The sequence below is a fragment of the Capra hircus genome, chromosome 15 (genome assembly GCF_001704415.2).
Source record: "Capra hircus breed San Clemente chromosome 15, ASM170441v1, whole genome shotgun sequence".
Taxonomy (NCBI): domain Eukaryota; kingdom Metazoa; phylum Chordata; class Mammalia; order Artiodactyla; family Bovidae; genus Capra; species Capra hircus.
Window position 1 is genome coordinate 48,073,757 of NC_030822.1, and position 27,073 is coordinate 48,100,829.

General features: G+C 46.7%; 1 protein-coding gene across 3 annotated transcripts; it reads left to right on the forward strand.

Moving 5' to 3' along the window:
* Positions 111–26,911, forward strand: SCN3B (sodium voltage-gated channel beta subunit 3). 3 transcript variants are annotated; one of them, XM_005689568.3, is made up of 6 exons: positions 111–1,005; positions 9,742–9,905; positions 13,266–13,491; positions 19,309–19,447; positions 22,548–22,653; positions 22,988–26,911. In XM_005689568.3, the coding sequence occupies exons 1-5, from the start codon at positions 951–953 to the stop codon at positions 22,609–22,611; spliced, it is 648 nt and encodes a 215-aa protein (XP_005689625.1). In that variant the 5' UTR covers positions 111–950; the 3' UTR covers positions 22,612–22,653; positions 22,988–26,911. The 3 variants fall into 3 exon arrangements, with proteins under 3 accessions (XP_005689625.1, XP_005689624.1, XP_017915114.1); XM_005689567.3 differs by having other exon boundaries at positions 111–519; positions 923–1,005; positions 22,548–26,911; XM_018059625.1 differs by having other exon boundaries at positions 22,548–26,911.

Below are 27,073 nucleotides of genomic sequence, written 5' to 3' on the forward strand. Positions count from 1 at the left end.
CGCAGCTCCGAGCTCCTCCCCCGCGCTCGGCAGCCGTGATCAGCCCTGGGAGGGGCACGCCTGTTTGGGGGTGGGGAGTGTTGCACGAGGGGGTGGGTCTGTGGTGGCAGTGAGGGTGGAGAGCCGCCTGCGCATGTCAAGACTGAGTGAGCGCACACGGTCTAGGGGGCCTTGGAGAAGGGCAGCTGGTCACCTGCCACCCAGGGTCGGGGCCCTTGCACGATCTTGTGGGCGAGCACCCGGGAAGGGGTCCATCCCCCTTCCCTGCCGCCCCACCTCTGAGATCGCCGGCCAAACAGAAGGTTCCGCCTTCTCCTTCCTGGCCCCTCCGGATCTCCCCGGGGAGCCTGGGCGGGTGTGGACGGTACCGAGGTGGAACGAATTTTGTAGCTCAGACGGCAGCTCCGTGTTGGTTTCGGGTGTATGGGCACGCCCAGTTGGAGAAGCCGCCAGGGCGGATGAAGCCGGCGCTCCCGGGTCTGGGTGGATCCTGGTTGGAGCGTAACTGTTCGTAAGGAGGTGAGAGGTGGATTAACATGGACCCCTTCGACAGCCCAGCCGCCTAGAGCCTGCCGGCTGCTCGGTTCCGAGCCAAGCTTTCAGCGACGCGCAAACAGGAGACTGGAAGTTCCGGGGTGGGCGGGGAATGCACTGTCCGCGGTGCTGATCCGGATCCCAGCAACGGGCTCTGGGGAGAGCGCGCCGAGCTGCCTATCCGCTCCCTCCAACTGGGGCGGTCCGCTAGGGTGGCTTGGAGCTGAAACCCCCGCTTGGCTCCAAAACCCCGCAGAGGCTCTCCAGTCATCGGCGCTTGGCCTTTATTTCAGTCAGAAAGTCGCTTCCTTGGGCCAGTTCGTCCCAGAGGGTTTCCTCGAAAGTCTCTGAGAGGGGGCGGTTGTTGACCCAGGGAATCTCTGTTTAGCCCCGGAAGCCACCCGCTGAAAAAAAAGATGCCTGCCTTCAACAGATTGTTTCCCCTGGCTTCCCTTCTGCTCATCTTGTGGGGTAAGTACCAGCACCCTGCCATGCGAGGTGCAGATAACAGTAATAATGTTAACAATAATAACACATTGATATCGTTGGTGACAACAAGGAGCCCTGGTTGGCTTCCCTCTGTACATGTCTGCCAGACGTGGGATCCAGAGGAATTCCATGAGAGCTAGGATTTTGAGATTGGCAAAAGGCCTCCCTATTTCTCTGATGCTTTATTCCCGAACCTCCCTTGGTGGTTTTCCCACCCTTCCTCCCGTTTCCTGCTAATTACAAAGTATTTTTTTCCCCTTTCCTGTTGCTAAAAGAGAATGCTGTCACGTTCATTATATATATAAAAAAAAATCTTGGTTGCAGTTGCATTTCATTTCTCAATGAGTTCTTCAAATTAATTTTTATACATTAAAAAATCTGGATGTGTGCATTTTGGAAGTGAAAATACTTTAGTTGTTAATCCTACTGTTTAATTTTAATAAGTAAAACAGGCTTCAGCCATTTGCAGTAATATATTAGATGAATAGGCACCTGGGAATTGCATCTTTTTTCTTTTTCATGAACATGGGGTACTAAGGTGCTTTGGTGTTTGGGGAGCTGGATTTTTTTGCCCTCAAAGATTAATAGGTTCTTGTTTATCTATTGTGAAGCAGTGAGGTGACCTTCTCTCTCCAAATAAGGGAGTCCTATACTTGCAACAGTAAAGCTGAGCAGAGTGGTGTTAGAGATGGGCTTGAAGTGGGGTGCCTGCATGTGTATGGCAGAAGCTAATGAGCCTACATGATAATGTCTGGATGTGCGACTGAGAGAATGGGTTACTGTATTAATGTATATGCCTCAGCGTCTGAATGTGTGTTCTAGCTTGTGTTGGAGCATGTTAGCATGGGCATCTGAATGGATTGATGAGGATGTAGTAGTGTGTGTGTGTAGTTTGTGTAGTTGTGTAGTTATGGCATTCAGTCTTGCCAACTTAGATCCTCAGGTCAAATATACATGCTCTCCAGTTGTTATATTGCTTGACATCATCTTAGCTACCTTCCTCCATGCTAAAAATCAATAACCAAGATAATTAGATGTGAGCATGCCCACCTACCTTACTGAATCTAGGTATGTGGGATTATGCTCTATGATTGGCATGAAACTCATTCTGCTAGTGCAGTGGCAGATATGCTGATGGGAATTGCCTCTTTACCTTATTATCTCTTTATTAAGCCTCCAGGACTAACTCTGGCTGCCAGTGTTATCTGGATTTTGCATGTGACCAGAAGCAGAGCCAAGCTTCCTGTTGAACAAAATGCCTGATTAGACAGGCTGTGAAGGACGAAGAGGGAGAGTAATGCCAGTCCCAAGGGCAGATTCACCGCCATCCATTCCCAGTAGAGTAGACCAGATCTGAACATGAAGCAGACATAATAGGTTGCCAGTGATCTCACCTGTCTTGAAGACGAAAGGCTGAGATTTCCTCAGGGGAGGTGAAGACTAGGGACATGAGGCTTAGGAGAGGTTCTTCGGTCTGCGCAAGAAAGAACACGAGTAAAGCCATCACGGGTGAAGTTGTAGAGGAGCTTGGGGTGATGTTCTACAAAGCCTTTCTTCCCAAACCCTAGTTTAAGTTTTTAATGTCTTTGCCTGAATTCTAGTGGAGGGGAGAGTATGCTATAGTCTAGGACGTTTTAACTAGGACTTACAAAGCCTGGGTCAGAGTCTTAGCTCTGCCACTAGCTTTTCGTGTCATAACCTGAGACTATTTGGTTCCTCAAAGATGTGTGTTTGGAAATATGTAAGTCTGGAAGTTGGGGTATATATCTAACATCCTTTTTAGCTGCACAGTTGAATGGTAGGGAAATGATTTACAGAATATTGCTAAAATGGCAGAGTGCCGATCTTCCTCTCCACCCCTCAATCCCCCTGCCAAAAAAAAAAAAAAACAAAACCTGTGGAAGAAGTATATGTGTTACACCTATCCTTGTCCATCCTCAGCTTCTGAACATGGTTCACCAAGTTGAGAAGCTACAAAAGGGAAAGAGGCACCTCACACCAGTCAGAATGGCCATCATCAAAAAAATCTACAAACAACAAATGCTGGAGAGAATGTGGAGAAAAGAGAACCCTCTTGCACTGTTGGTGGGCATGTAGATTGATACAGCCACTATGGAGAACAGTATGTGTGTGTGTGTCAGTCGCTCAGTTGTATCTGACTCTTTGCAACGCCATGGACTGTAGCCTGCCAGGCTCCTCTGTCCATGGGCTGTTCCAGGCAAGAATACTGGAGTGGGTTGCCATTTTCTCCTCCAGGAACAGTTTGGAGATTCCTTAAAAAACTAGGAATAAAACTACCATATGATCCAACAATCCCTCTAGTGGGCATATACCCTGGGAAAACTGTACTTGAAAAAGACGTATGTACCCCAGCGCTCATAGCAGTGCTGTTAACAATAGCTAGGACATGGAAGCAACCTAAATGTACATCGACAGATGAATGAGTCAAGGAGATATGGTACATATACACAGTGGAATATTACTCAGCCATAAAAAGAACACATATGAGTCAGTTCCAGTGAAGTGGATGAACCTTGAATCTTGAACAGAGTGAAATAAGTCAGAAAGAGAAAAGCAAATATCATATATTAATGCATATATATGGAATCTAGAAAAATGGTGTTGATGAACCTATTTGCAGGGAAGGAATGGAGACTCAGATGTAGAGAAAGGACTGTGGACACAGTAGGGGAAGGAGAGGGTGAGGCTAATGGAGAAAGTAGCATCAACCTATATACAGTGCCATGTGTAGAATAGATAGCTGGTGAGAAGTTACTATGTAGCACGGGGAACCTAGTCTGGCTGTCTGTGATGACCTGGAAGGATGGGATGGGGGAAGGGAGTGAGGCTAGGGAGGGAGGACATGTATGTATAATTATGGCTGATTTGCATTGTTGTACGGCAGGAACCAAAACAACATTGCAAAGCAATTTCCCCCCAATTAAAAATATATTTTAAAAAATAAATTAATTTTAAAAAGGCACATACACCTAAAAAGAGAAAGAGATAGTTCAGGAAACTTTGCCATTAAATGTTAGAGAGAAGGCCTCACTTCACAAATGCTATCTCATTTTATTTGCATGTAATTCCAGTATTGGAAAACACTTAGCTTAGATGCATTCACCCTTCCCAAACTGATTAGTCACATGATGCAAATGTGAATGGAATTTTCCCATTCTTTTATTTTCTGCATGAACTGAGCAAAATTCCACATGTCCTTCATTAAAGTAAATAGTAGTAATAATAATAAATCCACACTTGCCTAGTGCTTTACAGTTTACAAAGCAGTTTTCAAATGAAGATTTTGTCCCCATAGCAATCCAGTGGTATTAGTTAGGGAAAGTAGTGTTGTTTCCAGTTTAGAGATAAGAAAATAAGTGCAGGGAAGGAGAAAGGACTTGTAGAGAACTCTTATCTCGTGAGTTTGGTCTTCTAGTGCTTGTTGTAGCTCTTGTGGTCACACCTGCTGCTATCTATACAGGATTGCAAGGTGGGCATCTGTCCTTTCATTTCTCTTTGGAGCCACCCTTCCACTCCTCTTCCCTGGTGGCTCAGATGGTAAAGCATCTGCCTATAGTGCGGGAGACCCAGGTTCAATCCCTGGGTCGGGAAGATCTCCTCGAGAAAGAAATGGCAACCCACTCCAGTATTCTTGCCTGGAAAATCCCATGGACGGAGGAGCCTGGTAGGCTACAGTAAATGGGGTCGCAAAGAGTCAGACTGAGTGACTTCACTTTCACTCCTCTCCCAAGCCTAGGGCCTTACTCGTCACCTCCTAGTATCTTCTCAGCTCTTCCTCTCCACGTCTACTTTCCCAGATGTCTGTTGTGCCGGGGAATGTTTTCCTCTTTTCCCCCAGCAACCCATTTTGCATCGCATTCTCTCAAGGCTTTGCTAAGTGACTGGCTAGATCTGATAAACCAAGTCATTTCAGGGTGTTCATATCTACAGATAATGTCATTTTTACCTCTTTCTGGAAAGTTTTACTTTCTAATCAAAGCTTTTATGTTCTTAATACAAAGGAAAGCAGTGTAGAGCAAAGTCAAGAGGGGCAATATAACCAGATAACCAAAGAAGAGAAAGGTTAGAGGAGCTGGTTACATACACATTACGATCCACTGCTTAATATAGATAGATTAATGCTATTCCTTAGTTAAATGTAATCATAACCAATCTATTTTCCTTCTCATATTTCCACATTATCACAATGGAAACAGAAGAGGAGATCAAAGGTCAAATGATTTGGCCAAGGTTATTCCAGAAGTTTCTTATTTATAGGCAGCAGTGTGGGTTGAATGTCTACCATACGTACAGTCTTTTCTAGAAATCTAGAGGATTTCATGAAAAGAGAGGAAGTTGTATACTGGAGACTCACAGGATGGAGAAATAGACTTTACCTCTGGATGGAAGGAGTTGTTGTTCAGTCACTAAGTTGTGTCCAACTCTGCGACCACATAAACTGCAGCACGCCAGACTTCCTTGTCCTTCACTGTCTCCCAGAGTTTGCTCAAACTCATGTCCATTGAGTTGATGATGCCATCCAACCATCTCATCCTCTGTCACCCTCTTCTCCTCTTGCCCTCAATCTTTCCCAGCATCAAGGTCTTTTCCAAGAAGCAAGTCATGTTGCAAAGGGCAAGCGAATAAGGATGAGTGGATTTTGTGGCCATTTTTCAATGTCTTATCTGGGACCTCATGAATTTAATTGACCTCATGAGCAGAGTTCTTTCTTAGGACTTCAGACTGGACTTTGGCAAAGAGAAGGTGATCAGTGGGGCTTACTCTCTGATGATTGCCTTACTCAGGGGCATCTCAGAACAAAAGAGAGGCTTCTATGCCCTGCTGACCATCCTGACTACATATATTCTGCTTTCCCCCCTTTTACTATAAATGAACCAACTGTGTTTATAGTTAAGGCCAACTCATCCACTTGCTCACTGGAGTACATCACCTCACACCTATTCAAGGATGTTAGTCCAGCAAACTACATTTTCAAGCCCAGCAGCTCTATTGCTATCTTCATCCAAGCAGAATCATTGAACCATCTCTCAGTCTGATCCCTGTACCAGCCTTTTAACTATTCTGTTTGCGTCCACCCTGTCCTTCCTCACCTCTTCAGTTTATTCTCAACAGAGCAGTCAGATCATGTCGTGCCGCTCTTCCACTCAGAACCCTCCAGTGCTCCCTTGTCATTCAAAGCAGAAGCCAAAGTCCTAGTCATGGTCCACAAGGGCAGCCACGATCCGGTCCTGGTTTATTTCTTCTACCTTGTCTCCTTCTAGTCTTGTTTTGTTCCCTGCACTTTATTATTATTTTTTAAAATATCTTGGGACTTCCCTGGGGGTATGGTGGATAGGAATCCGCCTGCCCCCAATGCGGGTAACACAGGTTCAATCCCTGGTCTGGGAGGATCCCACGTGCCTCAGAGCAACTAGGCCCATGGACCACAACTACTGACGTCCATGTGCTTACAGCCTGTGTTCCACAAGAAGAGAAACCACCGCAATGAGAAGCCCAAACACCACAAGGAAGAGCAGACCCCGCTCACCACAAGTGCTACACGCAGCAACGAAGACCCAGCACAACCCCCCAAAATCTTATTTATTTTTGGCCGTATCCAGTCTTAGCTGCAGCACAAACCTGAGGCATGTGGGATGTTAGTCGCCAGACCAGGGATTGAACCTGTATTCCTGGCACTGGAAAGCAGATTCTTAGTCACTAGCCCCCAGGGAAGTTCCTGGTCCCTGTGGTTTCTTGTGCTCTTTGCTTTTGCCAGCACTCTCCCGTCCTAGGACTCTCGAGTTGCTTTCTCCTCTGTAGCTTTCACACAGATGTTCATATAGCTTGCTCCCTCCTGTCTCTCATTTGGTGCCTGCTCCGTGTCATCGTCTCAGTGAGGCTGTCTCTAATGATCCTTTGTACCAAACATGTTTGTAGAAATCATCCCATAGACAAATTTATTAGGTCTTATTTCCAGCATTTTGTTGATGAATAAACTGAGTCTCATAGAGATTAAACCGTCTATCAAACTGGGATTTCCCTAGCAGTCTAGTGGTTAGGACTTGGTGCTTTCACTGTAGGGACCTGTGGTCCATCTCTGGTTGGGGAACTAAGATCCCACAAGCCACTCGGTGCAGCCAAAAAGGCAAAAACAGCCCATCAAACCCAAGCCTTCAGTTACCCAGTGCCATCTTCCTCCTGCCTCTATAAGCGTAACTATACATTACTTGGAACATTTTCCTATTTTCCTCTGAAGTCATCTTCATTGAACTAATTCATCATTACCACATCTCATTAAATATACATGTGCCTCAAGACTCCCTGCTACATGGGGTTTTCAATGCATATTCTCTACACTTCTGTCCACTCACAAACTTTTGCATAGACCATGCTTTCTTAAAAAAAAGAAAAACAAAATAAAACAGGCCTATCCTCAAGATTTCAAATGCATCACATTCTGAAAATGTTTCTGATCAGTTCTCTCTGGATAAGGACCCTCCCCCCATTAAAGTGATGACCCATATGCAGAAATGTGTGAAATGAATTTGAAATGAGGTGAATTTAAGCAATTCCAGGAGACAGTGAGGGACAGGGGATCCTGGAGTGCTGCAGTCCATGGGGTTGCAGTCAGACACGATTGAGCAACTGAACAACAACGAATACGCCAGAGCAGGAGAGCCTCGTGCAGACTGCCCAATAAGAGCAGTTCCAGCTTGCTGAGAGTTCTAAAACCAAGCCAATGAAATTCATTTTATCTCAATATGCTAAACTTTATCATAGTGCCTCTAGTTTTTAAACTCTATGTCTAAAAATTAAATTTGTTCCCTTCTAAGTCAGACATTTCATTTTTCACTCTTGATTAGTTGGTCAGTCTCATTTTAAGCTCTGAATACAGCTTTCCTCTACTTTTAGAAAGAACTATCTGCCTGTAGAAGAAAAGACTGCCCATTCACAGTGGACCAAGTTTTTAAATGACAGTGTGTATTGTTTCATTTTTAAGGGCTCTGTTTTTATCATTAATGAGAAGGTGGCCTCAAGAGGGGTTAGAAGTCCTAATATAAGAATCCTAGATGCTCCTCTCACTTGCATTTGTTAACAGCTTCAGCACCCGGGGTGGGGGGGGAATGTTTTTAATTGAGCGAGTCTTATCATGTGATTTTTGGAGCTGGTCAGAATCTATTTTCTCTTCCACAGAAATTTATTTTCTCTTCCTTCAAATATTTGAAGACAGATGTGTCAGTGTCCAGGCTAAGCACTCCCGGCCACCCCGCTGTGTTCTTACCAGACTTCGCCCCAGACCCTCTCCGTTTTGCCTTCCCCTGCACATGCAGACTTCCTTTTGTACACTGTGACACCCAGAACTGATCCTCACAGTCCAGATTTGTTCTGAGCAGCACAGAGGAACTGTTCCTCCTTTGTTCTACAGCTACATCTGTTAACACAGCCCACATTTGCCCTTGCTTTGTTGGCAATCACATCCCACTTTCGATTCATTCTGAATTTTCAGTCTGATGTACTTACCCTCTTCAATGGGCCACAAGTTTCTAGGGGGCAGGAACTATAAGTCCAGACCTCTGGGTGGCATGCGAGGTGCCCTCCAGTCTGACCCCCCTCAACAATGTTTTTCGCTTCTACCACTCTGCATTTATTTTTCTATTTTGTTTTGTGTGTTTTTTGGTATAGAAATAACTTACATTTTAAAATTCTCTTCCTTTAAGAAATTTGAACATGTTTGTTACTGCTGCTGCTGCTGCTAAGTCGCTTCAGTCGTGTCCGACTGTGCGACCCCATAGACAGCAGCCCACCAGGCTCCCCCGTCCCTGGGATTCTCCTCTCTTCTAATTTTATGCATGCCTTTTTTCATGTAATTCCTTTCTATATTTTTGTGTGTGGTGTGAGATTTTGTTGTTGTTTGCTTTTTTATTGGAGTGTAATTGCTTTACAATGTTATGTTAGTTTTCCCCTCCCGATTTTTACCTGTGTCTCTCCTCTTCTGCATGAAGCATCGCCCCAGTCCCACGGTCAGCTCACATCATCCTCCTTGCTGCTCTGCCCTCCACCATGCCTCAGAATTACCTACATTTCCCATAAAACACAGATATGCTTACATCTCTCCATGGCCTTGAAACATATGCCCCCCTCCTTGTGCAGTACATATAGAGGTCCCCACAGCATGGGTCCGATCTCCCTTTCTTGCCTCAAGTCTCACCATCCTTGTGTTCCTCTCTCCCTAGCTCAGCCAGGAATAACTGCCCCTCCTCTGGGAACAGAGCACATTACTAGTATGTCAGTCACCACGGTCTGGTTTCATGACACTTAAGAGTATGCGTTCCCTGCTAGACTATAAATGCCTTTGGGGCATGGTGAGTGTTTTGTGCAACTTTGAATCTCAGCATCAGGCCTGTCATAGGGTAGATTTCAGTGGACGCTGGTTCAGTGAAGGAGTGCATGCCGTCAATGGGTGGATGCAGAGGTACCCTGTTTGCACCTAGATGCTGAGTCTTTGAGGGCAGGGCCAGATATGTGCCGCTCGCAACAACGCCAGCTCACCCCTGCTGGCCGGGAGAGTGGGGACTTGGGGGGCTACTTACATGTGCATGCTATTTTCCCGTGTGTCTCATGGTTCTTCCTTCTCTGTCTCTCCTCCCTCCCTTCTTGCTCTCCCTTCCCTCTGCCCCGCACCTCCTGGCCCCTCCCTGTCTCCTGGCCTCTCTCCAGTCGGCGTCTGCTTCCCCGTGTGTGTGGAAGTGCCCTCGGAGACCGAGGCGGTTCAGGGCAACCCCATGAAGCTGCGCTGCATCTCCTGCATGAAGAGGGAGGAGGTGGAGGCCACCACGGTGGTGGAATGGTTCTACAGGCCCGAGGGCGGTAAAGATTTCCTTGTATGTCTGACTGCTGACTCTGGCCTTTGCTTTGCTGGCCTCTGCCATTTTGCACCTGGCTCCCGACAGTCTGGGGGAATGACGATCTGACAAACACTGGCTCTTTCTCTCCAAAGAGAGACAGCTCCTCTGCAGATAACTGACAGCCTCAGTGTAGCCCAACCTCTGGGAAAGGGAGGGCACCCGGCCAGCTCCGAGCATTCCTGGTTATAAACAGAATAAGGGGGGAAAAGACATAAATAGTATTTAGAGCCCACTGTGCATCAGTCACCCCACTAGGCCGGTGTTTTCATTTAATCTCTGCACCATCCTACTGGATGGATTAAATTAGTAGAAAAACTGAAGGACCTCCCTGGTGGTCTAGTGGTTAAGAATCCACCTGCCAATCCCTGGTCTGGGAAAACCCCACATGCTGCGGGGCAACTCAGCCCGTGTCCCACATCTACCGAAGCCCTAGAGCCCTAGAGCCTGAGCTCTACAACAAGAGACGCCACTGCAGTGAGAAGCCTGTCCTCCGCACAGAAGAGAAGCCCCCACGTGATGGAACTAGAGAAAGCCCCTGTGGAGCAGCGAAGACCCAGCACAGCCAAAACCAAATTTATTTTAAAAATTAAAATAACGCTAAGTGTTATTAAATGGAATGACATGCGTTTAACTCATTTAAGTCTCACCATCTCTTCATCTCACCCCTGAAGTAAGAATGTCAGGGGTGACCAAGGCTGACGCTCAACCAGTACATGTACATCAGTGGGTCATTTGTTTGAGGCATCCTGTAGTGGTTGCTGCTGCTGCTGCTGCTAAGTCGCTTCAGTCGTGTCTGACTCTGTGCGACCCCATAGATGGCAGCCCACCAGGCTCCCCCATCCCTGGGCTTCTCCAGGCAAGAACACTGGAGTGGGTTGCCATTTCCTTCTCCAATGCATGAAAGTGAAAAGTGAAAGTGAAGTCGCTCAGTCGAGCCCGACTCTTAGCGACCCCGTGGACTGTAGTGGTTACTTGTGCTAAACCTCCCTAGTGGCTTCACCACCATCCTTCCCACGAGGAACCTCTGACCTCCTTGTGATCTGGGAACTGAGGGATCAGCCATGACCAATGTTAGTCTGATTGGTTGGTGCCAGTGCCAAAATGGTGGTTATATAATCTGAGTACCAACTTGGAAATGAAAGTTATTCTCACTTTCATTCTCTCTGGGGCCAGGCTGCGTGGGATTGGTTCTTAACTCCACAGCTTATTAACTTTTGTCCTTGGACAAATTGCTTACCCTCTCTGTACCTCACTTTCCTCATCTCTAAAATGGGGATATAAACTATAGCTACTTCATAGACTTGTTACCCGGACTCTTGAGCTATAATTTTTATTTATTTCAGTTTTGGCTGTATCATGTGGCATGTGGGATCTTAATTCGCTGAAAGCGAAAGTTGCTCAGTCATATCCAACTCTTTGTAACCCCATGGACTATACAGTCCATTGAATTCCCCAGGCTAGATTACTGGAGTGGGTAGCTTTTCCCTTCTCCAGGGGATCTTCCCAACCCAGGGACTGAACCCAGGTCTCCCACATTGCAGGTGGATTCTTTATCAGCTGAGCCACAAGGGAAGCCCCTTAATTCCCTGACCAGAGGTCAAAATCATGCCCTGTGCAGTGAAAGTGCTGAGTCTTAACTACTGGACCACCAAGGAAGTCCCATGAGCTATAATTTTTAGCATGTTTAAAATAGTTCTGATAGAGGAAACACTATATTAGTGTTTGATTAAGAACACACACAAGCACAACACACATGTGCATGCGTGCTCAGTCCAACTCTTTGGGGTCCTACGGACTGTAGCCCGACAGGCTTCTCTATCCATGGGATTCTCCAGGCAAGAATCCTGGAGTGGGTTGCCATTTCCTCCTCCAGGGGATCTTTCCAGTCCAGGGACTGAACCCAAGTCTCACGTGTCTCCTGCATTGGCTGGTGGATTCTTACTGCTGAGCCACCCAGAAAGCCCAATACACGTGCACACAAGGGGCAACTAATCCAAGAAGTCTGGTTAGTAAAGAGAGCTTAGGTACCAAACAGGTTGTCTGAGAGCAGATACAAAGCCCTTTTTACTGTACTGCCTCATCTTCCTGGAGGCAGGTTTTTTCTCCACAAAGACCTAATGGAGACAACATTAGGATGAAATTGAATTTTGCTTGCTCTTGTCTTTAGCTCTCCTAAAGCTGGGCTCATTTCTAATTCTAGGCTGGACATGTCATTCTGAAGTGGCTTTGTTCCAATCAGGTGCCAGGCCTGGGACAGTAGCTTTCCCAGTACCCAGCTCAGGGCTGACCTTGACCAAAGCTAGTGTCCAGGAGCTAGTGTTACAGGAACCTGGACATCTTAACCAGGTGGAGAGGTTCCCATGAGCCTCAGGCCTGGTTATATGCCAGCCACCTGCTCTGCTTCCAGGCCTGCCCAAAGTGAAAAGATGGCTCAGATGGAGGAAAAGAAGCTTTAACAATTGTGCTGGAAATACAGAGTAATGGTAATAGAAATTTCTGTGAGGATGAAAACATTCCACATTCATGCTGTCCAACTCAGAAGCCGCCAGGTACAGGTGGCACTGAACAGTTGACACGGGGCTAGTGCAACTGAAAAAGCAGAATTTCACATTTTATTTAACTCCTAGTAATTTGAATTTTAATGTAAGTAGCCATGTGTGGCCAGTAGAGATTAGATGAACTGCACAGCTGTAGAGGGGAAAAAATAGGTATGTCAGAAGGTGGAAGTGTTGGAGGAAAGAAACGTAGAGATGAGATCTAACTCCACCCAGAGTGGAGGAGCTGATGCATGCACATTACTGGCATCTCTCTACTCATCTGGGCCACTCGAGCAGCCTGGGACCCCTTCTTGTGGCCTGGCCACGACTGCCCATGTCCCCTCAGTGGTGATCAACTCTGAGAGCCACATTTGGAGGCTGGAGCGCTCAGACCGTTCATGACAAACGAAGCTGCCTCTGCCTCCACCTCTCGCTGGTGGCCCCCACGGCACATCTTTCTCTCTTGTTCCTCTCTCCCATGTCCTTCCAGTCCTTCCTTTCTCTCAGTCTCCTTTATGCGTCACTCATCTTCCTCCGTTCTCTTTCTTTCCACCCCCTTTTCCTGCCCGCCCCTTCCTTCCACATCCACGTGCCCTGACCCCCTGTGCCTTTGTCTGCCCTGCCTTGGCTCTCTTCCCTGCCCCGCTCTGAGCCTCCACCCCACTCCTACATTTGGGGAGCTCCTGGTAACATCATCCCCTTCCGCCTGTCCACGCACCATCTAGTCCTCTTCTCTGCCCTGTCCTCACCTCTCCCTGTCTTCTCTCATGGCCCTCCCCCACTGTTTCTCCATGTACAGATCTACGAGTATCGGAACGGCCACCAGGAGGTGGAGAGCCCCTTCCAGGGGCGCCTGCAGTGGAACGGGAGCAAAGACTTGCAGGACGTGTCCATCACTGTGCTCAACGTCACCCTGAACGACTCCGGCCTCTACACCTGCAACGTGTCCCGGGAGTTTGAGTTCGAGGCACATCGCCCCTTCGTGAAGACTACTCGGCTGATCCCCCTCCGTGTTACTGAGGAGGGTAAGGCTGGGGCACAGGCTCTCTCAGGGGAGGGAAGACAGTGGGTCTCCACACAAATGAGCCCCTTGAAGAATGCAAACTCCCATGTATTTGGAGTGTTGAGATCTAAAATTGCCACTGCTGGCTTGTCTTCCTGGAATGGCCAGCTTCCGGCAAGCTGCCCGAGAGCTTGCCACTGTGCCTTTCCTCAAAGCAGAAAGGCTTGGGATGATAACGCAGGAATCTTTACCTGGTCCGTGGCCTCGCACCCTCAGAGAAACAGGACAGCCTCTGCGAAGCCTGAAACTGCCAAGTCAGCTCCGTCTTCTCTGGCCTGTGTTGAATCTCTGATTCCATGGGCTCAGAGAAATCTCCTGAGGATCCCTAGAGGTCATCTACCTTCCTGTCTGTGATCCATACGGATCATTAAACCGGTGGTGCTCAAACTTCAGCCAGCCTCAGATTTCCCTGCAAGACTTCTTAAACCCAACCTTTCTGATTCCATACACAGAGCCTGAGAATTTACATGACTAACAGATTGTCAGGAGATACTGATGCTGCTGGGGACCACACTTTGAGAACCAGTGCTCCAAACCATGCCAGTCTTTGTCATCTGTCTCCCTCCACAGTAATCATATGAGCACCCCCTCCTCCATGCGTGGTGTCTCTCATTACATGACTTCATGTTCAGCTGGGAGAAGGGGAAAGATGTTTAGCTATCTAGTCTTTACATTTTTTCAGATTTCCCCCAGGTGGTGTCTTGTTAGGCTGGGAAGTCCTTTCATCATTCTAACTCAAATGTTTGTTGCGATTAAGTCCAGAACCTTTAAGGTGAACTTAGAACTGTTCTTGTTCTGCTTTTAATAGACTCGTGTTTGGGGCACCATGGCTCCTCGCCCCTTGCAAATTTTCCTTCAGGTGTCAGCAAAGTGGTATATGCATTTCCCTCTCTGTTTTCTCACCCAGGCAAAATGGTGATGCCATTGTACCTAGCTGTTCCTAGACCATCTATTTCCAGCACGTTCTCAGCACTTTGGCTGCCCCAAGATGCAGGATGGTGAACAGACAAAAGCTGTGAGGCAGGAGAGGTAGGAGAGGGCACATTAAAGCCAGGCTCCTCCTAGAAAAGGATGCCAGGAATCCTGACTTCCAGGCCACAAACGTATCATGGTATGGTGATAAAATTCATGACACAAGAGAGTGAACAGCAAGAGTGAGCGGTGTCATGATTTAGTCATGATTTAGACTAGACTAAAATGGAAGGTAGGTCAATCCTGATGGTGCACAGGGATGCTCAGGGCGCTTGGCTCAGACTTGATGAACCACTTCCCCTCTGCAAGCCCATCTCTTCTGTGTGCATGGAAGGGCTTGGGCTGAGACCTCCCTAAGGGATCCTCCTCTGTGTACACACTTGTGCTCCCTGGGGGGAGGGAGCCTGGCGCCCTCTACTGTTCACTATCGGGACTGTCGGCTGGTGACTGCCAGACGCTTGGAAGCTGCCTCTGTCTCTACCTCCTGCTCTCAAAGGTTTTGCCTCCAGAGTGGTGCAGCCAGTGGAAAGTGTGGCGAAGTGAAGCCTGTCTGCCTGCCAGGCACCAGAGCCAGCTTTGGGTAGGAACAGAAGGAGAGTAAGTTTGTTATCAGAGCCACCGAGCCCCTCGGGCTCTCTTAGGGCTGGAAGGAGGCTTGGCTTTCTTTCAATCTAGGGGTTCTAACCAAAGAACCAGCATTGAAATCCCCCAGGGAGCTTCCTTTGGTGTAAATGGCTCTGCACCATTCCTGCGGCGTGAGTTCAGCTGGTTGGGGTGCCGTCTGGCGTATGTGAGTTGGAATGACTCCCCTGGTGATTGGAGGGTGCAGCTCTGGTCCCCCATCCTGTGTCTGGGGGACAGAACTCTGAAGAGGAAGGCTTGCCCACACATGAAGCACCTTAGCGCCAGAAGCAGGACTGCAGTCCAGGTCTTTGCCTCTATTTGCTCTATTTCCACTAAGTCTTTTCCCCACAGCACCATCCCACTCTCTGCCACTTTTGCTTTCCTCCCCACCCCCTGAGGCCTCTTGGCAGCCCCCTGCAGCCCACCCCCAGATATTCAATGCTCTCTAGCTGCCCCCCTCCACCATGATACACCCCCATGTCTGCTCCACCCCTGTGGTCCCAGACCCTCTCCCTTCTCTCTGCTCAAGCTGGACTGACGCTCACCTCCCGGCTCTAAGACAGAAATTTTTCTCTTCACCTAAAGGCTAATGAAGCTACTAAGGACAGCTTCCTACAGTACAACTGCTGGCTACTGCATTTTAAAAAAATATTTATTTTTTACACAGACCCAGAGGCTGCACAAAATGTGGGACCTTAGTTTCCTGACCAGGATCCAAACCTGCATCCTCTGCCTTAGAAGGCAGATTCTTCACCACTGGACCACCAGGGAAGGCCCTGATTTCTGCACTTAAACAGAGATAGGGGACTTCCCCAGTGGTCCAGTGGTAAAGAATCTGCTTGCCAATGCAGGGAACACAGGTTCCATCCTTGGACTGGGAAGTTGCCATATGCCGAGGAGCAACTAAGCCTGTGCACCAACAACTACCGAGCCCACGCTGTAGAACCCTCGAGCCACAACTACTGAGTCCAAGTGCTTCAACTCTTGAAGCCTGCGCACCCTAGAGCCCATGCTATGCAAGAGAAACCAGCACAACAAGAGGCCTATGCACTGCAACTGAAGAGTAGGCCTCAGTGCAGTTCAGTTCAGTCGCTCAGCTGTGTCCGACTCTTTGTGACCACATGGACTGCAGCACGCCGGGCTTCCCTGTCCATCACCAACTCCCAGAGCTTACTCAAACTCATGTCCATCGAGTCAGTGATGCCATCCAACCATCTCCTCCTCTGTCGTCCCCTTCTCCTCCCGCCTTCAATCTTTCCCAGCATCAGGGTCTTTTCTAATGAGTCAGTTCTTCGCATCAGGTGGCCAAAGTATTGGAGTTTCAGTTTCAGCATCAGTCCTTCCAATGAGTATTCAGGGCTGATTTCCTTTAGGACTGACTGGTTGGATCTCCTTGCAGTCCCAGGGACTCTCAAGACTCTTCTCCAATACCTCAGTTCAAAAGCATCAATTCTTCAGCACTCAGCTTTCTTTATAGTCCAACTCTCACATCCATACATGACTACTGGAAAAACCATAGCTTTGACTAGATGGACCTTTGTTGGCAAAGTAATGTGTCTGCTTTTTAATATGCTGTCTAGGTTGGTCATAACTTTTCTTCCAAGGAGCAAGCATCTTTTAATTTCATGGCTGTAGTCACCATCTTTAGTGATTTCGGGGGCCCCCAAAATAAAGTCTCTCACTCTTTCTATTGTTTCCCCATCTATTTGCCATGAAACAATAGGACCAGATGCTATGATCTTAGTTTTCTGAATGCTGAGTTTTAAGCCAATTTTTTCACTCTCCTCTTTCACTTTCATTAAGAGTAGCCCTGGCTTGCCGCAACTAGAGAAAGCCCATTTGCAGCAAGGAAGACCCAGTGCAGCCGAGAGAGGGAGAGATCGAGTGCTTTGAGTCGAGCACACTGCAAATCAGGCTGTAGCCAGCCCATGAGAGGACATTTAATGTGTATGGCATTCTCCTGTGCCTCCAGCTCCAGTTAGAAAACCTGGGTGCTCCTGTAACACTTGGACTGCTTCTCTGAGCTGAAGGTCATGGCTGCGGCTATGCTGTGCTTTTAATGAGCTAAGCCTTGGGGGTGACTTGGGTCCTGTGAATAACCAAGGACCGTGAATGTAATTTGCTGCTGAGAGCTAGCAAAGGGAGGTCTGAGTGCAGCCTTCCTTCTCACTAGGAAGGAATACGTATCAGGACATTTGGCATGTATCATGTTTCATTTATTTTTTAATTAAAAAAAAATTTTTTTGGCTGTGGCTCACAATTGTGGGATCTTAGTTCCCTGATCAGGGATTGAATGCCAGGCTATGGCATTGAAAAGGCTGAGTCCTAACCACTGGACCACCAGGGAATCCCCAATCATGTTTTAATTGTCATTTTTTGGGTTAGGAAACATGGAAGATCAATATTTATTTATATTCTTTCATTCAACAGATACTTTTGAATAATTCAATTATTCCAGGATTAGAGAACAGGCTGACAATTCAGAAATAAATATAGTCTTAAAAAGCACACAGTCAGTACAGAAGGGTGATAAATACATCACAAAACAACTTGGGAAGTATTATAATGGATAGAAAAGTGCCTGGAGAAGGATGTGAGTGATAATTCTGCATGAGAAGTTGAGGAAGGCTTCACAGAGGTGGTGGCTTCTGTGGAGCCTAGAGGAATCTGTGGGAGACTGAAAAGCAGGAGACAGTGTTGGCACAGAGGTAGCAGTGGGGTGCGAGGTGCAATCTAGGAAGAGGAAAAAGAAATGTTCACAGATTCCAGAAGACCACAGTGTGTATGAGTAGAGAGGTTTTTCTGGCCAAGAGAATGGAAGTGAGGCAAGAAAGCCTTCACGGTGAGTGGCCTTGAGCGCCCGCCCATTGAGCGTTAATCGAGTCAGGGATACAGTAGAATCAGATCCGTGTTCTGAGGACTTCGTGGTGGTCCAGTGGCTAAGACTCCACACTTCCAATGCAGGGGGCCCAGGGTCTGATCCCGAGTCAGAGAACAAGATCCCACATGCTGCGATGAAGACTGAAGAGCTCACGTGTTGCAACTAAGACCCAGCACAGCCATGTAAATAAACAAACATTAAAAAACAAACCAGCGTTCCGGAAGTAGAACTCTGGGGACAGCCTGGTTCATACACAGAATTCTCCAGTCCTCATTTCTGTTTGGGTTTGGGATGACCTGAAAGGAAGCTGAGCGGGGGCCGTCCTTGTTTCTAATCCAGACTTGCAGAGAGCTTGCCCAGGAGACTGGGTGGGTTAGCGGCACTGGCCTTGTCCCCGTTTTCTGATACCCTGTGTCTCAGGACATGATGCTCTGCCACCCCAAGTTCAGAGGACAGAGTCTGTAGACCTAGGACATGTGCCTCACACCTGTGCAGACTTTTACATCACCCAAGGTACTATTTTTAAAATTTTATTTATTGACTTACTTTTGGCTGTGCTGGGTCTTTGTTGCTCCGGGCTTTTCTCTAGTTGTGGCGAGCGGGGGCTGCTCTCTAGCTGCAGTGCACAGCCTTCTCTTTGCAGTGGCTTTTCTTGCTGCGGAGCACAGGCTTCAGGGTACGCGGGCTTCAGCAGCTGTGGCACATGGGCTCAGCATTTGCAGCTCCCGGGCTCTAGAGCGCAGGCTCAATACTTGTGCAACACGGGTTTAGTTGCTCTGAGGCATGTGGGATCCTCCTGGAACAGGGATCGAACCCGTGTCTCCTGCATTGGCAGGCGTATTCTTTACCACTGAGCCACTAGGGAAACCCTTACATCTTACAGATATTCTTAAATACATTAGATGATGTATGGTGTGAATTCTTATCCTTACTTTACAAATTGAGAAGCTGAGTCTTAAATCAGGGAAGTGACTATTCACACAGCAAGAAGTAGGAAAATGGGGGCTCAGCTGTGCGGTGTATCTCATCTGGCTCCAGGGTTCCTTCCACTGCTCTACGACTTCTTCCCCAAGCCACCCTTCTCCCCCATGTCTCCCTCCAGAGCATCTGAAGAAAGTTAGTGAGAAAGCTGACAGACACCAGAGCTGGAGGATATTAAAGCTCTTTGATAACTCCTCAAGTTCCTTTAGACCATTGCATATTTCAGACTCACCTAAAAATAGGCCTCATACATCTCGAAGCTCAGTGACAGCTCTGGGTTTGTTGGACTGTGCATTCTGAGTCTCATTCTCCCCCTTGCAGCTGGAGAGGACTTCACCTCTGTGGTCTCAGAAATCATGATGTACATCCTCCTGGTCTTCCTCACTCTGTGGCTGCTCATTGAGATGATATATTGCTACAGGAAGGTCTCGAAGGCCGAAGAGGCAGCCCAAGAAAATGCGTAAGTCCAAAGATGCCAAAATAGGGATAGCCTGCACCTTCAGAGTGCTTGCTCTCACGGGTGAGGTGGTGAGCGATTTACACAGTCCTCCACTTTCCCTCACAACAACCTTTAAGGTAGGCAGCAGGCATATACCCATTTTACAGATGTGAAAGTTGAGCCCAAGACCATTTGCCCCAGACCATTGTAAGAAGCAAAGCAAAGTTTGACTTCACGCCTTTCATTCTTAGCCACCAGGTAAAGCCCATCAGTTGCCACCACAACCCCATAACACTGTATTTTATGACCATTTTTTAGATGCTGAAGCAGCTCACAGAGCCTAAGTGGTTCGCTGAGGCTGCACCTCAGCATGAGGTGGAGAGGAGAGGCTGGAATTTGAACCGAAGCCTGTCTAATGTCCATGCTCTTCCCATCACATTCAGCTGTTTGCTGTAAACCACAGAGCTCATCAGGCTACCTGGGCACTGCCTTTTATTAGCTAAGGAGCTCCAAACATGTTCTTCCCCCTGGAGCTTGGCAGTGACTGAACATCCAGAGAAGGGCTCTACCACTTCAGTGTTCAGAGGGTGCCCTGGCCATTTTCACCAAGGCTCCAGTATGTGGAACAAATGACGGGATCTGAGGGGCCACGCTGGCCTGTTATTTGCAGAGAGGAACAAGAGAAAATAGCCCTCACAGATGTACATAGCTGAGGTGATAATCAAAATCTAGGCTGCTGTCACCTGGAAATGCTTGATAAGATAAAGTACCTTTTTTCATGATATCTGTCATCTCGGGAAAGTAAAAAATTACCATTGACCAAGATATAAAGATGGGAAGAAATGATATGCTGGGGAGGCTGTCATTCCTGGTGACCTAGCTGATCAGATTTTAGTGCTTGAGCAGAGTAAGTGGCCACACCTGGACAGGAAGTCCCACACTTGGACAGGAAGTGGCCACCCTTGGACATAAGGTGCCCATAGTTGGGCTGGCATAAGAAACAGAGTTGGAACTGAGGTCACCAGAAGAGCTAGGATCCTCAGAGGGTTACGACTCGTGCAAAGTATTGATCACAAAATAATCAGTGTACCAGCCCAGGAAAAGCCAAGGAAACATATCTACTTGGCCTGACTCCAAGTACAATCATAAAAGATTCTTGAGAATTGATAACCACGATCCTGCGCCCACAGTGTTTGGGATTTAAATTTATACTGCCCACATGATCCAGGAGCCTCTAAGCTGAGAAAGTCAGTAAAAAAAATTAGTCCCCAGACAGTGATAACTGTGTAAAAACAAATGAAAAACTATCCTGAAGGGACCCACTTTCAGCTGAGGCTTCATAGTGCTCTTCTGATAAAGCACTGCTGAATCTGATTCTACAATCTGATCCCAAACTCTAAGACACAGCAGGAAACAATTCCGCTCGAGCAAGAGAAATAACAAATGGCAGGATTAAATCCCAGGAACTTCAGACATAAGAAGGATCTGGTAAAATACAGAAAATAAGTTTGTTTGAAAGAATTAAAACAATAAGAGGAGGAACCAAAGCGTAAGATCAGAATCAGTTGCCAAGAAAAAGGAACAAGCAGTTCTCTCCCAGATTAATCTGCAAACGCAGTAAAAGTCCAGTCACAATACCCACTGGATTGTTCAATGATAAGCTGATCTTAAAAGTCAGACACAGGCCCAAAGGCTAAAACTAGTTTTAAGCCAGAGGATGGCCAGGTAGTAACTATTTCAGGCTTTGCAGGCTACAGAGGGTCTCTTCACCTACTGTTCTTCCATTTTGTTTGTGTGCAACCCTTTAAACAAGTAACAACCATTATTAGCTCATGGACTATAGTTTGCCTATTTCAAAAAGAAAGTTTTGGGAAAGAATAGGACTTTGCCTATCAGATGCAAAGGTTAGTTATAGAGCTGAACTCACAGACATAGGACAGGGACAAACAGAAAAGGCAGAGAGCCCCCAAAAGGTTAATGCCTATATAATAATAATAATAAAACCCCATTGGAACTTCCTTGGTGGTCCAGTGGCTAAGACTCCAGGCTCCCAATGCAGGGGGCCTGGGTTCTATCCTTAGTCAGGGGACTATATCCTACATGCCACAAATAAGACCTGGTGCAGCCAAATAAATAAATATTTTTTAAAAACTGAAGGAGAATGAACTGTCCAGTAAATGGTATACGGACAATTCTTTATCCATATAGAAAATAAAACAGACTAAACAAAAATAAGTTGTGAGAGGATTTCAAGACAAGATAAAATGTAAAACTATAAAATTCTATTAGGGAATACGAGTGCGTGCATGCTATGTTGCTTCAGTCATGTCTGGCTCTTTGCGACCCCGTGGACTATAGCCTGCCAGGCTCCTCTGTCTGGGATTTTCCAGGCAAGTGCAGTGGGTTGCCAAGCCCTCCTCCAGGGGTCTTCCCCACCCAAGGATCAAACTTACATCTCTTATGCCTCCTGCGTTGGCAGGTGGGTTCTTTACCACTAGTGCCACCTGGGAAGCCCATAGGGGATGTAAGAAAATATCTTTATTACCTTAGAAGATAGAATTTCTTAAAATACAAAAGACACAAATCAGAGAGGGGAAAAATGATAATTTTTATTACACTGTAAGTAAAGACAATCAACAGACTGGGAGAAGATATTTTTAGGACATGAAACCATCAAGAAAAAAGATAAATATTTCAGAAGAAAACCTGGGAAAGCAAATGAACAGTCATATCACAGAAGTACACACCCACATTGCTTATAAGCTTATGAAAAAGATGCTCAACATCACCAATAGTCAGGAAAATGAAAACATCTATAAAATATAGTTTCCCATCCATCAGTTTGGCTGGCTTAATCTAACAGTACTAAGTCTTGAGAGCAATGTGGATAAATGAGAAGACTCGTGCGTTGCTTATGGAAGGAAAAAACCAAAACTCTTTATTCTAGTCTGCTGAAAGGGCCATTCTTCTTTTCTCTTGGGTAACACGGCCAGAAGGAGATGCAGAGACCTCCTGTTCTAGAGGCATTCTTGTTCCTAGGCCCTCGCTCCTTCCCTTTTCCTGTGTTCCCACCTCTGAATACAAAATGCACTGATTTTCTTCCCTGTCTCTCCTCCAATAGGTCTGACTACCTGGCCATCCCATCGGAGAACAAAGAGAACTCTGCAGTCCCAGTGGAGGAATAGAAGGGGTCAACTTGCGGTGACGTACAGGGAAAGGAGGGGCAGGTAGATAAGGAGGCAGGTGTGCAAGTGACCTTGTTACGCACAAACCAAGGTGACTTGAGATTTGGTCCCTTAGATTTCTACTCTACATAGAGTCCCCATCCTTAGGTCCATCTCAAAGTTGATGCCCAAGTCATAAAGCTCTGTGTGAGATTCAAGTCCTTCAAAAGGTGAATTGCTTTGGCTTCTGTGTTGGGGGCAACTTGAGTTCCTTATACACAGTGACAGAAAGTAATTCCCCTTCTCCCTCCTATGTAAGGATCGTGGATTAGGTCAAGGCCTTTGGCTGGGATAGACTGGGCTGGCAATCCTCAGTGAGCTGTTTTATCACTGGTAGGTGGCCTGAACACTGAAGGGCTGGCTGTCCCAGGTCCAGTGATGTCAACTGCATCAGGAGGATGCCCCAGGGACCACATCACTTCCCTTCGTGCATCCATCCTTTCAGTTCATTCTTCATACATCCACTCACCTCTGAACTTTCACCTCTGCCTTGTTAACTCCATCAGACCTCTACACACCTCAAGACTTTGCCAGAACTGAGGAGCCAACATTTCTACATGACTCAATCTCAGCCTGCCCTCACTTTCAAGCAAGTGGCTCTCATGCCAACTGGACCCCTCCCCTGTGCTCCATTCAACTTAGAACATGTGCTGGAGGTGGACACGTGCATCGGCTCCCTCTGGCTAGAGCCGGCTTTCTCTCCCATTGCTGCAAATGAATGAATGTCTTCTTGGAAGGAAGCGGGAGTGATGATTTGGGTTAAAGCAAGAGTGTCATGAAGTGAGATTTCTTGAAGGAGACTTGGGAGGTCATACAGTGTGTTCATGACCCTCCTGGGGGATAATGTGCGTGTATCTTCCCAGGTGAGCACACCAACTGAGATGCCTGGGTGGTAGTGGGCACTGGGAGTGAAATCTCAAAGTTCTTCTCAAAATGTCTGTGGATCAGTATTATCAGGCATTTTATAAGAGGCACCCAAGACTCAGACAAGACTCAGCTCTAAGAGACCTTAAAGGATAAATTGAAGCAGATATAAGCCCAAGGCACTGCCCACTTTATGCTTCCCGAGATGGGATAATTTTATGAAAAGACTTTGAAATTGAATTTGGCCATGGCCCTGTCTCTTTCTTAAGCACAGAACTGGGTGGATTACCTGGCTGAGGTGAAGTCTGATTCAGGTAACTAGAAACTGGCCAGAAAGGCAGAGAGAAGGACGTGAAGTGGACTTGAATTCCTTTAGTGAAAAGATTTGTGAATCTGAGACATCTTCCAGGACAGTGGTCTGGGAATGGTATTGAACTAAGAAATGTGTTTTTAGTCTGAGATGGATGATGGCAAATGACTGAGGTGATAGGAGGGGGGCTAACCTGGGAATTCATAATGTCCAGGGTTTTTTTTTTTTTTTTTTTTTCCCCAGGTGTTAGGAGAGCAGTTGAACACTGCAGAAATCTTAGCCAATATCTCGTTTCACTTTGAATGACTGGTTACATGTGATGTCCTTCAGCACTCTGTGATGGGAGGGGGAAGGATGCTTCGGGATGGGTGGTAAGAAGATGAAATGACTTGGATCTGAAGAACAACATATCCCCCAGATCAGAGGGAACTTCTGGGGGGAAGATCCTGCTCCCTTGGCCTTGGGTCTCACCTGAGAAACTCAGTTCATCTCTGCCATCCCAGGGAAGAGCGCCTGAAATAAGTCTTTGTTCACATATTTGAGTGTTGGATTTATTGAAGAAAACACGTTCCATAAATTCAAGGCCCTTCTCGTTGGTAATTTCCCACGCAATCCCTCTGAAATAGGAGACAGAGTATAGATTTTCCTTACTCTATAGTGAGGAAAATAGGCCTGGATTACTGTGAGGTTTTCTAGACATGTGGCTGGTGCATAGAAGCTCCTTTTGACCATGCATCTAACCTGTGAGCTAGAGTGCACGTTTGCCTTTTTTTTTCCCTTTTCAAAAGCCCAACTCAGCTATTCCCTGAGTGAATTTTAATGAAGTTGAATGGTACCTCTTTTTTTCTTATTTATCCTTGCAAGTAATCTTCTCCTAATTTCTCAACTCTTCTCGTCTTTAATACTTTATTAGGTTATATGATTTACCAAGCATTTTAATTTGTTATCTTATTTCTCCTCCATAACTAGCTCTGTGAGGTGGATACTGCAAGTACATTAACAAATGAAGGAATGGGCTGCCTGAGGCTGACAAGCTTTACCAAACCATAAGTTCATACAGGTGGTAATGAACTAGAACCTAGAGAATGAATGAACCTGGAGAACTAGAATCCCTGCCCAACCCTCTTTCCACAGAGACCACAGCTTCGTCCTTTCCTCTCATCTCTTTACTTCCACCTAATCTTTGCCTCTCCTGCACATCCTAAGATATTAAACATCTCTCATCCCTAGTTCCACTCAAGCACTCCTCTACCACTTGGTTTCTTGAGCCATGCTAGAAACATGTTTTCACAGGCTATCTCATTTTGCTTTTCCCCTTTTTGTTGGTTTGTACCCCATTCTTTCTTCTGAGTTGCAATTAAACTCCTTCCTGGGAGACTTGATCATGACTATATATCCACAAGATACTGTGATCACCAGCCTACTTCAAATCCTCACCCACTTCCTGTTTCACCACATATCCCTACAAAAGACTCAGATAAATGTGCGCTGCTCTGGAAGTTTTACCCGGCATGCTGTTCTTATTAAAGGGCTTAGAAATGTTCTCAAGGGCTATCACCACTCTAGGAACCCCATCTGTTGTATTGGTGCTGGATATTTCCAATGACTAATCCTTAATACAGTTCACTCACGGCCAGTTAGGCTTGGTGTGGTTTTCCCTTTCCTTAACAGCCAGTGAACTTCACTGCTCAACTCGGTTGGCCCTGTAAGCACCTTGCCCTACTGACTTTTACCAACAGCTCAGCCTTGCCTCACAGCCCCAGCTCCTGTGTGGAAAGAACCTTGAAAGTCTGTTCCCATATCAGCCTTTATCTTCAGTCCATTTAAAAGCATTATCCTTCAGTGTCACCACCTCTCCAAACACACACACACCCAGATTTCTGATTCTCTGAGTTTCTGGTTTCTCCTTGGAGGCCAAACTAGAAATGTTAGTTGGAATTTTTCAAAGCAGGAATAGGCTGGAAATACGTTATGGAGCTAAGAATGGTTAACAGAAGAGATAGCTCCTTTTCTTCCCCCCAAATTACTACATCAAAAAGGAAAATACACCCATCTCAGAATGTGACAAAAATCAGAGAGGAAAGATCATATAACTATATCTTGGCAGGAAGAAGCAAGGAGCTAGGTACGTTTCAGAATATATCTTGGTTCCCCTTCCTTTGGGGACCTTGGGCTTCCCTGGTAGCTCAGATGGTGAAGAATCTGCCTGCAATGCAGGAGACCGCAGTTCAATCCCTGGGTTGGGAAGATCCCCTGGACAACAGAATGGGAACCCACTCCAGTATTCTTGCCTAGAATTCCATTGACAGACCATGGGGTCGCAGAGTCAGACATTACTGAGCGACTAACACACCCCTTCCCAAGTTAAGTGGAAAGGAAAAATAAAAAAGCACCGTCTTTGCCCCTCCTTTTGTAAATGAAAAACCCCTAACCCTGTGAATCCTCCTAGTTACCTCAAACGTATCCAGATAGTATAGTACCTGGGGCATCATTATGCCCATCATCCATTCATTCTGCATTTCAGCACCCACTCTGCATCAAGGATCAAGACAGCCCGAGTGTGCCCTGTGCTGTTATTTTTTTAAATCATCACTCAGGCCTTTCCCAATCTCCAGAACTCCACCGTGGTAGATGATTCATGTCTAGCGGCCCCTCCCTTTCCTTGAGTCTGCGGTAGGACCCAGTAGATGTGCACTTGAAGCAAGTCTGAATTGTAGATCAGACTTAACCCCTATCATAGCCCAGCTAAGCCTCAAAGCTGCTACTATTCTTTTCTCCCCCGCTTGCAAGAGATGCGGCTGACGGGCAGCGTGTGTGACAGGGAGGGAGGCGCTGAAGGATGAGTGCTTGTAGGTTTGTGAAGCAGCATCAAACACCATCAGCAAACTTGTGCAGCCGTGGACCTAATGGAACTTGTTACCACGTTATCAGCTTTGCGTGGCTTTTTCTTCATTTTCCATAGCCAATCTCTCCCTGAACTCTAGAAATGTTCTTCCTGACCACTCAAGATTTCAACAACCTAATGCCTGTTGGTGGTGTTTTTCAGTAAACTCCTTGTTCATGTCAATAAAGTGTCTCTGAACATGGCTTGCTTTGGTTTTGCTTCACTGTGTCTGCTATACACATTCCGGCTTCTACCTGCTCTCCCAGCCTGCATCCATTCTTGAACTCAAAATCACTGGATACAAGCCCAGAGAATGCAAACTACATTTAATAGTCTAGAATTATATGCATCATCTCCCCGTTTCC

Bases quoted from the DNA above. Each gene is read 5' to 3' on its own strand.
- SCN3B (XM_018059625.1), top strand. From the start codon at position 951: ATGCCTGCCTTCAACAGATTGTTTCCCCTGGCTTCCCTTCTGCTCATC. The intron at 9,906-13,265 runs GTATGTCTGACT...CTCCATGTACAG, and splicing joins AGGGCGGTAAAGATTTCCTT to ATCTACGAGTATCGGAACGG. The intron at 19,448-22,547 runs GTAAGTCCAAAG...CTCCTCCAATAG, and splicing joins GAGGCAGCCCAAGAAAATGC to GTCTGACTACCTGGCCATCC.